Source organism: Poecilia formosa, unplaced genomic scaffold (genome assembly GCF_000485575.1).
Source record: "Poecilia formosa unplaced genomic scaffold, Poecilia_formosa-5.1.2 Scaffold91, whole genome shotgun sequence".
Taxonomy (NCBI): Eukaryota; Metazoa; Chordata; class Actinopteri; order Cyprinodontiformes; family Poeciliidae; genus Poecilia; species Poecilia formosa.
This window is the reverse complement of record NW_006800030.1, coordinates 1,501,522-1,514,139: the sequence shown is the minus strand read 5'-3', so window position 1 is coordinate 1,514,139 and position 12,618 is coordinate 1,501,522. Positions and strand designations below refer to the sequence as shown.

Sequence of the window (12,618 nt, the reverse complement as noted above, 5' to 3'; positions counted from 1 at the left end):
GGTTCCGGTATTTTTTTTTTTCCTGTTTGGGTCTTAGTGCACTACCTGTTTAGTGCGCTAGAGGCACACTAGTGCACCATGCAGACCTCATTCGTGGCATATTAGCGCCCCTAAAGCATACAAGGAAACGGGCAGAGACGTGTTTTTCTCTCCATGTTTGTTTTATTTCAGATTTTAATGAAATGCTGCATATCATTTGTAAAAATACAATTCCATTAATCATTGGAATTAATGGATTAATGTATTCATGTAAACATGTTCTAGGTTCGCAAAGTAACTATTACCATAAAAAAGAAAAACATTTAGCTAATATAATCAAATCTGCTCCTGATTTTAATCAAGCCTAAAACCACATTGAACAGATTGATTTGGACAGACTTTATATGGAACTTGGCATAACATGGGGTGTAGGGTAAGAAAGGGTAGGATGTCATTAATTTTAAAGACTCGACTAGAAAATACATTTTAGTTTGTTGTCAAGCCCCAAACACACACACACACACACACACACACACCTGTCTCATAATTCTAAAATAACATCTTGATGATCCCCACAACTTCTGGGAAATTATTCAGTAAACTCAAGAGACTAGAGAGGAACTCTCTAGGATGTGTTATCTCTAGCGTAAAGCTAATAGTATTTCAGAAAAAAGAACATCATATCTGAATCACTTACTGTAAATCATGGAACTAAAAAAAAACAATAGAAAAGGTTTTGGAGTTGTTCAGCAAACATAGCTGTATGGAGCAAATACGTTTCCATAGCAGCACATACAATGTTGTGAACTATATCTAATATACTGTAATTATAGAAATAAATCATTCACATGGATCAGTTGAATTTTACAAACATCAACCAAAATAAAAATTTAGAATTTCCTTGACTCTTAATATTGCTTCTCATGTTTCTAATTTTGCATGTGGAATACTGTCTCCTCTAATCATTTCTATTTCTGTAGATCATCAAGCAATATCCTAGCACAAACAAAACAAATGCAATAAAGATGACAATGATGCCCTTCCAAGGCCCTGAGGGGAGGGCCTTCATCACGCTAAGACTCTCTGCAGGCATTTCATTGCTCACTTTCAGCATGTATCCCAAAGCCCATCCAACAGAAGCTCCTGCTGCCTGTAGAGACACAACATTTGAGTCTCAGTGAAATCAGAGCAGAGTGTTACAGCAAATAAAAACCACCATGCTGTTTATTCTGTTTACTTCTTACATTTTGCTCAAAAGAAACGTGAGGAAATGAAGTGTTATCAAAATGGTACCCCTTGGTTAAGAGGACTTGGACAAAATTAGACATGGAGCAGAGATTCTTCATGTATTTCACGCTTTTCTCTGTCAAATTTGCCTTGTGAAGAAGCTGTAAATAGAAATACAAGAGGTTTTAGTTTCAATCAATCAATCAATCAATCAATCAATCAATCAATCAATCAATCAATCAATCAATCAATCAATCAATCAATCAGTCAATCAATCAATCAGTCAATCACATTTATTTGTACAGCACATTTCAGCAACAACTCAGTTCAAAGTACTTCACATCATAAAAACACAAAAATAAAAAGTCATAAACCAGAGGACCTGAGTGGTTTGTTACTTAGTTGTAGCCTAAGATGATCAGTACACAGTACCTCAGTGATGGTCATATTGCAGATGAGCTTGGCTGCTTCCACTGCATGACTAGGAGATGTGAGGGCTATGTTGGTGATATCTTTGATGTATTTCTGTGTGTGGTAGAAAGCTGAGAATGCCTGTGGAGAAACAATACGGTGTGACAACAAGAACCTCATCTAATCAAACCATTTATCATCTAAAGCCTGCTCAAAAATACCCAAATGGACAAAAAGGCTGTGCAAAAATAACAAGGGAAAAGAGAAAAACAGAGAAAATGAGAACAATAAAAGTAACCATGAGCAACAGAACTTAAGCAGAAAAAGGAACAGACTTTAGATGGTGTGGAGGCGAGGGATCTGATTCTTTTCTATATCTAATGGACTCCAACAAGGTGATTTTTATGTCAAACTGAAATAATGTAAGACTGATTGTGGTTGTTAATGTTCTTGTTAGTCATTTAATGAATGCTGATGATTTGGTTTGTCAGATGTGCATATTCTGGTTATACATTTTTTTTTTGCCACATGACAGTGAAGTAAAACCACAGGCCTTCACCAACAGATGTGCTGAAATTGTTAATTTCTAAGAACCAATTAAGAAATTAGTTTATACATACATAAATAAAAGAGGCTGCAGCTTTACTCTTTGTTCAGTGATTTAATTATGCCACAAGTGAAATTATGTTAAACTTGTAATAACAATTTTGAGGTCATAGTGATATCTAGTTTTGAGCTTAAGAAGGAGACATTTTCTAAAAGCATCATCAGAGGAGTCAACAAGAAGTGGCTGTTATCATAAACTTAACAGTTTCTTTTTCCGTTATTAGTAATGTTGTTCAAACCGAAACAGTTGTTTGAATTTATCTGCAAATGTTGCTACCCGTGTTCAAATAACACATCAAGTTAGAACTCCACTAATGGTGTTATTCTGCTGGCTGTTTTTCAGGGTACAAATGATTTATGAGAACAGAGACTAATGCTAAACTTAAGTCTTTAAAGCATCAATCACCAAACTGTGTCCAGGTGTCCATTTTTGTAGGTGCAGTAAAGACTAAAAAAAGCAACACTTTCAGATTGGTGATGAACACTAACATATTTGCTTTTGTTTATATCTCACCATGAAGCTTCCCGTCACTCTGGGCTGAAACACTCCGTCGAAGGAACACATCGAGTAGTTACAGTTGCTAAAAGTGAAGATCTCCGTTATGTTGTTGACACACTGGTGATAATTCCCTGAGCCCACCACTGTTACATTTCTCTGAGCATCCAAATTGGCTGGTTTGTATTTCTTTGTGCAAAAAGAATCAAAGACATCTTTCCCAAGATTTATAGAAATATTAAACTTTGGTGGGTAGCAGGGGTTGATTACTTGATTCAGCACACCTTGAGTCTGAAAGGGGAAAACAAAGATCAATATAATAAAATATAAATGAACAGCCAAAAATGTTTAAAGATTGGTTACCAGTTCTTTTTTTTTTTTAACAACAGTTTTTACAACTGTTTTTTGGGCTACAGTAGTCTTATAAAATAGTGAAGCAAACTGGGATAAGCAATTCCTTGTGGGAAATTCAGATTCAACACACTGCACAGGCCTCACAAACTAAAGTTTATAAGTGTACAATTAGAAAAACACCAAATATATGCAGCATATTTTGAAGGTCTGCAAAGAGAGAAGAAGAGAAGAAAATTAACAATATGCCATCTTAGCTTTGAAGGTTCATGATACCTGGACCAAAGCAAATGTCTTTCAGACAGATAAAACCAAAGTGGAAATGTTTGTCTGTAATGCACAGCACTCAGTTCTTTGAATACCAAGCACATCACATTAGACCTCCTTTAAACTGTTAAGCACAGTAATGAAGGGACAATGATTTTGACTTGTTTTTCAGCCACCCGACCTGCAGGTCCTTTCAGATCCCAGTTCTGCATTAAACATGCAGCCATGAAACCTCCAATAGACATCACTTTGCCCTTTGACAAGCTAAGTGTGCTTTCAGACCATGCAGAATTTATTGTGGAACCAAAGGGGCATGGCCTTTGATTTAAAGCATGATCCTCATACAGAACATGCAAAAGCACTCAGTGCTTTAAAGACAATAACTGTTGTCTTTAAAGCACTCATTTCTCAGTCTGGCAGATCGTGGAGGATAATTGGTTTTCTCTGCTCTCTGCAGCTGCTGCACAATCTCCACAGCCTGTACAGTTCCTGTTCTGTACTATGTAGTAGTTGCTCTATAATTCTGCCTTAACTTTTATGGTTATGGGTTTGTTACTGACTCCAATAGAGGATTGGGGACTTCAAACTAGAATACTATGTCACGCTTAAAGAACCTGTGTACAACATGGAACAAAAACATGATCTGAAAGGAGCCACTGTGTTTCCTCTCTAATATTCTTGAGACCATGTGAGACCATCTGTCTGACAGCTGAGACTTGGCTGTATTTTCTGCAAGCAATGATGTTGCCTGAAAAAGTGGGCCTTTCCTTTTAAAACAATGTTAGTATTATGAGGCTTCACAGAAAACCACCAGTTCATAAACTGCTAAAAGTAGCTCTCCAAGCCAACACATTTTTAGGTGTGCTTTGTGTTTCACACACCATTCTTTTGGGGCAATATCTTTGTTTTAGACCTCCTTCCATGGTGGAGTGTTTTGTGATTTTGTACTTAAAGTCAGTTTAAATTTTTTTTGGAACCTTTTGAATACCAGGTCATTGTCATTATGTATTTATATGTATAAATGGACACAATTAGAATAAGAGTGTTCTGTATTTTCACCAGGATTGTAGGTGTGGAAAATTAAACAGTGATACCTGGATAAGATGAGCCAAGAGTCTCTTGAGGAATTGGTCTTGACCGTAGCACAGGAAGCTGTGTGTGTACAAAGTGTAGGCTTGTCCATAAAGGGTTAGATTCATCTGATTGTCTGGGTTCTCCAAGTTTTGCGAAGTCTCGAATGTAATCTGAGTGGAAGCTCCACCTAAATCCAAAGCTCCAATTGTGTTTCTTCCTGGATTCAGCCAATGTCCTACAAAATCATACTAAAAAAAGCAGAAAAGATTGTATTAAGAAACCTTAGTACATAAGTTGATAACAGTCAGTTTCTGAACTAAGTTTTATAAATAATTAAGTGCAAAGAACAGATCATGTTAAGACAATATTGCTCCAAGGAAAATGACTCTGAATTGAATTATTTCTTCCTTTTTCCATTTATTGACTAAAAATAAGCTGAAGCAATCATGATAGCATAATGCAAGTTAGTGCACTATGCCAACTTGCACTAAGATGAAGTTAGCACTATGCTAAGATGAAGTTAACACTATGCTAACTTCATCTTAGCTTTGAAGGTGCACCTGAAGGAACTGGATTTTTTTATTTTGCATTAGAAATTTCCAGTCTGACACTCTTTGAAATTTGGTAGGTTTTGTTGTTGTTGTTTTAAATGGTTAATAATTGTTTATTACCTGCAGCATCATTTATTAATTCACTCTGGTTACCTTAATGAATTTTTCAAGTAAGTAGTTGACGGTGACCCAGCCATAGGCACCCTCTTCTTGCCCACTCAGGATTTTGGCCTCCTTAAACTGGAAAGGGTAGGAGCTCAGTTTGTCTCTTACTTCTTTCAGGACCTTGTCAGATTCTGTCTGATTGATCTCTCTGTGAAAAATGAGGAGTAATAAAGTAAGAATAAGAAATCTTTAAAGATGCTTTTTGATGTACACTTGAACATGTAGCCAATGGAGTGATTCAAACTGGAGAAAGAAATTAGAAGTTGTATTTATGGAACCACAGACTAACTTGAGGAGCCTCATCCCTGCTGTGGCACCCAGGCACAGCGGAGTCTGATGTTGTCTAGATTTGGGAATTTCCTTCAGGGCATGATTCATGCACTCCTCCAAACTCTTGGCAGCATCACCTGGTTTCCCAGCATAGCTGGATATCCCTCCACCTGGGCAAGATGAAGACACCAGCTGTACTTAGAGACAAACTCAGAATGACCTTCATAAAGTTTGCACTTCTGTATTCTAAAGGACAAGATGTGGTTTCCAAGGAAATCAGAAACAAACTTGAATGAGAAGAACTGAGAGTGACTAAAGTGCCCATAGCTGAAGGGGACGTTTAGGAAGCCAAGTCTTTCACAAGACATTGCATCACTATATATACATAGTGATGCAATTACAGTTTTGATCTGATGACACCATGGAAGTGAAAGTGGCTCTTCCTTCCCCCTGAGAGAGGGGCAAGACATGAGGCAAAGGTCATCAGGCCGGGACTCGAACCTGCGACAAGGACTAAGACCTCTCTCCATACATCGTTTGTGCTTTGACACAAGTTCTCTGACTTTATGATGTTGATGCAAGACATTCACAGTGAGTACCAGCTTCTGTCTGCAGGCATTGACCCTGAGAAAGACCTACCGAGCACTCACTGAGAGGACGTGACAAAGTATAGTTGGTACTTAACAAAAAGTGGCAGTGGTCAAACATTATGTCCAATCATAAACTTTCAGTTGGTCAGATTTGGTTAGCTGTTTCAGCATGATGTGCTCACCTTTTGCATCACATTCACTGTGCTGGGTAACAACACCAGTGCCATTTTGCTTGTCAGCTGGCCATTTGTAGATGAACATGGAGGTGTGGGAGGAGCCGGCATCCAGTACAATCCCATACTGAAAGAGGCAACGCATTTAGTGTCAGAAGCGTTTAGGAAGAGGTCAAAGACTAAACAAAGTCTTTTGTCAGCTATCAGTTCATTTAATTTATTATAAATTGTTATTTTGCTTTCATAAACACTGAATTCATTTTAAATATATATCTTGCTCTGTGAAGCATCTTGTACATGAAGGTCTTTTCAGTGCACTTTAATTTACGGTACTATATTACATGTTTCACGTAGACATTTAATTTGAGTTATTGGCCAACATGGGTAACCAAAATGTGTATTTGAGTAATAGTATCATTAGTTTAATTTACACCAACATAAGAATATTTATATAAAAAAAATTAGCCATCCAAGTTAGAGAACAAAAAGTATTTGATAAAAAGGCAACACAGGTAACTGATATCAACATCTGATATGATTAACACAAACTGATGATCTAACATTCACAGATATATATTTAGCTGCCGATTTTAATCTTTTGAATAATAAAGTAAAAAAAATATATATCAATATTTTATTATGAAATAACAAATTCAAAGATCATCTGTAGGTGTGTCTGTCTGGTAATTTTTGGATATAATAAGTTTGTCCTTCCTTTAGTGAATTAACATGAGGCTAGTAAAGTAGCCAGAAACTCATAGTCAGGTAATAGTGAAATGACTTCAATATAACAAGTTTAGAAGAATCAAATAGTATGGTACTGTAAAACTACCCCTGGATGAATTCCTTTTATCACAAATGTATATGCTACTGAGTAAATGCAACTAGTAGGGTAACCCCAACACTAACCCGCTGTGGCTAGTGTAGGGGCATTATGGCAGTTAATGTGGTTTGATCTTAATTAGTGTAGGTGTTGTTTTTCCTTTGTTGTGTTTAATGTTCTGTTCCATCATTCCTTTTATGTTAGTTCATTGACTTGGTGTCTGTTTTGTTACTTTGACCTCTTTCATAAATTTATTTATTTTCCCTTTCTGCTTTGAAAAAGTAAAAAAAGAAAGAAAAACATTTTCATAGAAGACTTAATTGTGTGTGCTTCTGTACCGTCTACTACAGTGATTTAACTCATCCATCCATTTTCTATACTCTCTTATCCACACAGGTTGCCAGACGGGATGGTGCCTGTGTCCAGCTGTCTCTGGGCGTGAGGCAGAGGACACCCTGGACAGGTCGCCAGTCCATCACAGGGCCACACAGAGGCACACAGGACGAACAACCATAAACACACACGCGCACACACACACACACCTGAGAACAGTTTTGGGGAAATCAACTGATCCAATAGTGGTGTTTTAGACAGGGCTCGATTTGGAGCACAGGATTTTATTCATGCTGTGAAACTCCTCCTCAGCTTTTGACACCTAACTGGGGTAATGCAGGATGTTGTGCTGTTTCAGTTAGTCTTCAACTGACCTTGCAGGTCAAAATGGTGAACCTCATGGGGGGAAAAAAAAGTCAACTGTCTCACTCACTCATTTTGTAATGCCAACCAATTAGTTTTTGTCAGGGTTCAGTTCATAACCAGGGTTAAACATGTAAAAATGGGGTAAAGGTACAAATCTGATTTGTACAAGTTGTCTCTGAGATGGAAAAAAAAAAAAAAGAATACAGATCTGATTATCTGAGCAATGGAGTGCAAAAGTTAGCAACTGTTTGTTGCTCAGTTGCTTCAGTTTGACTTTGCTTCTTGTCAACTGTCTTTAACTTCCTTGCAGAAGATCTTTTGACCTTTACTCACTGTAGATGAGTTTAACATCTACAGTGTCAAACTTAAGACCCATGGGCCGAATTCGGCCTCCCAGGACTAGATCAAGATAACAGTTGTGTGCTTCAATATTATTTTACCAGTCAAATCATATCAGTTTTTATTTGTCTAATAGCGCTAAATTACATCAGAGTAGTTTAACATTACTTCAATGCTAAAATGTTCTTAATTCTCAGAAATACTCATTGAATGCAGAGACGTTTTGTTAATAGGTTTTATTAATACATTCTGCCACCACCGGCCCTTTGAGGACATTCATGAACTTGATTTGGCTCAAAATGAAAATGACTTTGACACCTTTGATCTACAGCATCTTGCAAAGATATTCACACTTTTATCATTTTCATACTTTGTCAGGTTACAACAGAAAATGTCAATGTTTATTTGTTGAAATTGTAATGAATAAATCAGTGCAAAAAAAGTAGATAATAGTGAATTATAGGCAATCAGACACATGGCTTTCTAAATTCTTTCAAAACCAAAAATCTGAAAAGTGTGGTTTGCATGTTTATTTATCCTCTTTCAGTGAAAACCGTTTAATAAAATCTAGCAAAACCAATATTCTTCCATTGTCATCTAACTAAATAGACTGTGTGTATAAATGTAGTATGACAGCCTCAGAGGTTTGAACAACCAGCATCCTGAAGACCAGCAGACATTTCAGAGAAATTGTGAGAGAAGTTTAAAGCAGATTATATTATAAAACTACAACCTAAGCTATGGACATCCCACAGGTCAATTGGTCAATCCATCATCTAAACATAGAAAGAGTACAGCACAGCTGCAAACCTTTCAACACATGGCCGGCCGCCTAAACCAGGGCTGTCAGGTTCCCATCCCAGGTCCAACAAACGAATCAGAAGGCTCAAAACCTTTCTGAGCATTCAGTCCAGTTCTACAAAACCCTCGCAAAATTCAATCAGGCTGAAGCAAAGGCAGATCTAAAAGGAGCCAGACAGCAGCCCTCCAGGTCTGGAGTTGACATCTTTGATCTAAGGTGACAGGCTGGGCAAGAGAAGGCACCAAGAGGTGCATGGTAACTATGGAAGAGCTGCAGAGATCTTCAGCTCAGGTGGTAAAATCTGTTGCCATAACTACTGTAAATTGTTCACTTCACATGTAGCCTTCATGGAAAATTGGCAAAATGAAACTTTGTGCCATACATGGAAAAAAACTCAGTTGTAGTGCAAAGCTAACACTGAGGACCACACCCTACAGAGAGATCTGGTGACTGGTCTACACTATGCAAGTGGTTAGAGTTTAGTAAATGACTAAATAATCCCTGAGTTTATCCATGTTCTTCCATGAACTACATGGAAGAAAACCTGATGAAGGCTAACAGAGACCGAATGATCTTCCTACAGAATGATGAACCTGTGTCTGTAACGGCAGCAAATTTACTCTTACCTCCCAGTAAACCATTACTAATGAAAATTCAAGTTATGTGTGCCATTAGTTTCCTTCTCTTTCACATCTCTGTACTACACTGCCTTGGTTCATTACATAACGTCCCAGTAACACATACTAATTAGAAGCTAGTTGTCTCCAAGTTAAGACAATGATCCAAGGTGTTAGGTGACTGACTTCACTAATTGTCTTGACATTTTGGCTTGATTTACTAAGTCAACAAGGAAACTTACATGGTGCTTGGCAAAGAAACAGCAGAAGAAGGAGCCAATGAGGATTAACACAGTTCAAAGAGCTGAAATACTGAGAGAAAAGTGGAAGTGGCAAAGGAACCAGAAGAGCTAATCACAGGTGAGTGGGGACAGCTGAGAAAATGAGGCAATGGAAAACATCTGGGAAGAGGAGAAAGAAAGTAACAAAGCTGAGTTCCAAGAAAAGGAGAAGGAAACACAACCGAGACACAGAGGGCACATAGGAAATGAAAAAAGCTGAAATTAACAGTTTGTTGTTGTAAACAACAAAGAAACAGCAGAAGAAGGAGCCAGCGAGGATTAACACAATTCAAAGAGACACCTAGATATAAAAACATTTGCAACTAACTGAGACGTTACGAGGCTTAAATAAATACTCTTCACTTATTTAACCCCTCTTGTAAATAATACTAGAACACAGGTTTAAGATAACAGTTGCAATAGAGATTAAGCAATAATACTGAAAGGAAACCCACCATGTTATCTGCAGGCATCGTCACCTCTTTTGCTGGAAGGACCACCAGAAAAATCCCAATTATTGCCAGAATCACCAGCACAGCAGCGCCAATGATTTGGGCGCGATAGCGACTCATAGCTGAACCCTGCAGCGTGTGGCTCACGGCTCTGCAGCATAAACTATCTGTGCACATTCAATTCTGTGGCTTTTTGACACATTCTTTGCACTGCGAAACATTGCGCTTCCTCTTTCCACCCACAAACCTGCTCTCTCAACCAGGTTGTATACATGCGATTGACTAGTCATCACTGCTTTCCCCGAAAGACCAAAAAGATTTCTTTTCAGAAGAAATGGCTAGATGTTAAGAAAAGGTGTGGGCACCGTGAGGAAATCCTGCTTTCTGAGACAGTTTAGAGCAGGATTTAGTTTTGACGTCCAACATGGTGCTGTTTGAGGTACACCAAACCAAGTCTGTTTAGTTGTTCAGTAATCAAGTCAGGTGTTTTATCACCTGACTTGATTAGGTGAAAACTATGGCATGGCTTTCAGTCTTAGCTGAAAGCCATGCCATGCTGCTTCGACTTGTCAACTAGAACGTTGAAAAAATGTGTAGTTGTGTCGGAGCTGAATGACTGTGTAATTACATGCTTACATCTGCCCTAACGTTTAGGCAAATTTTCATGTTTTCATTAAAGCTGCTCAATAATTGAGGAGCAAAATAAGAAAAATACTTAAGTCAATGTGATTACTTGTTTTTTTTATTTTTATTTTTTATAAATTTACAGAAATTGTAAAAACTGTCATACTGGGATATTTGGAATAAAAACTGTAACACAATGTGGACATAGTGAAGTACTGTGAATACTTTTAGGATTCACTGTATGTGGTAGTTCTTAGTCTAGGCACCAACAGGAGAAGAAGACAGAAACCGAGCTGTAGGATGAAGCCTGTCTGATAAACAGGGAGGGCTGAGCATGTTAAGAGTTTGAAATATCAGTAAAATCTCCTTAAAATTAATATCCAAGAAAAGCTCTGAGGCCTAATTCACTGAGTGAATTGCAATTTTCATCCCCACAAGGTAAAATATATTGGAGGGCTGAACAATATAAAAACACTATACTTTATAACTGTTTTAGCCAACTTTCACTCTTTGTATAAATAAGTTAACCAGCCATTTATTTGTAGACTTGAAAAGTTTTAGCATTGGTTTCAGCATCCAACCTGGCAGCCTGTGAGCTGTAAGTGTCTAGGTGGCACTGGTGATTGCCTGAACAGAACTTTGGTTGGGTGGGGGGGCAGGAGGGGGGAGGTTATTACACAAATGGCAGAGTGGTTAAGAGGTCAGCAACATAATTCTACAAAGATAAATCAGAAGTGTCCAAGCTGAAGCTGCCCAACTAACCGCCTGATGTTTGTTTTCCAAACGCTTGCTCCTCCCCCTAAACGGTTCCACACTGTAAAAAAAAATCTATAAGAATGTCAGCATGTCATTCATCTCTTCTAATTCATTACATGTATCTAAAACTAAAATAAACTCTCCTATTGTACCTGAAGCTGACAGTACATCTCATTTGTTGGACATAAAGGAGGCCAAGAGAATCCAAGACGACTTTCTAGACTTCTGCATGTAGGAAAAAAAAAGAATACAAAGCAACAAGACTGCTTTCTTTCTCGGCAAAACAGGGAACCAAGAAATCGCAGCGATGACAAAATCATTGCATATATAATAACAACGTGACTGAAAAGCAGCCAGTACTAATTATTACAAGATATTTTCACTGGCACCAGCAGCCCAAGATAGTAAATCTGTGAACACCTGAATCCAAACACCATCAAAACAGATTCCAATAGAAATGGGCATCCTCTATTTGTTTCCTAGCTTAAACTTGAAAATTACCCACAAACAGCTCAAATAATTTGAGTATCAGGAAAAATTTCACTATATTTATTCACCCAGTGTAGAAAGTGGAACTCATATAGAAAATTATACATAGTAATTACATATTGAAATATTTTGAGCCTTTACATTCTGTAATTTGATGTTTATGGATTACAGATAATGAAACTCCAAAATTCAGTGTCTCAGAAAATTGGAACATTATGAAAACCTTATAGAATCTTCTACAGTATTCCATAAACTGTGTGGTAGGAAAAGGTGGACCTTTAACCACAGCCTAGCAAGAACTGTCAAGTAAAATTCATTCAAGAATTTAGAAAAGCTTCACAACCAATGAACTGTATCAGAACAGTTTGTGAGTGAGTTTCGGTTTGAGGATGAATCTCACTTCCAGAGAGGATCTCTGCAGAGGGCTGTCCGGACACTGTGAAGCCTGCCCACCTGCAGCTGGTCCCCTCATCCAGCTACTGAGATTATAAGGAGCTGCGGGATAAAATTCTTTAGAAATGATGAAACTTCATCACAATCTCTGACATCCTGATAGCCTTCATGGTAGCCTCTAGC

At 37.8% G+C, this 12,618-nt stretch overlaps 1 protein-coding gene across 1 annotated transcript; it reads right to left on the bottom strand.

The window, feature by feature from the left end:
• Positions 1-148: 148 nt before the first annotated feature.
• LOC103141934 (ectonucleoside triphosphate diphosphohydrolase 2) lies at positions 149-10,358 on the bottom strand. Its single transcript, XM_007557761.2, has 9 exons — positions 10,177-10,358; positions 6,170-6,287; positions 5,417-5,567; positions 5,116-5,275; positions 4,432-4,659; positions 2,738-3,010; positions 1,639-1,758; positions 1,224-1,367; positions 149-1,129 (listed from the first exon to the last, which is right to left on the bottom strand). Exons 1-9 carry the CDS (start codon positions 10,348-10,350, stop codon positions 938-940), a joined length of 1,560 nt encoding a protein of 519 aa, XP_007557823.2. The 5' UTR covers positions 10,351-10,358; the 3' UTR covers positions 149-937.
• Positions 10,359-12,618: the final 2,260 nt, after the last annotated feature.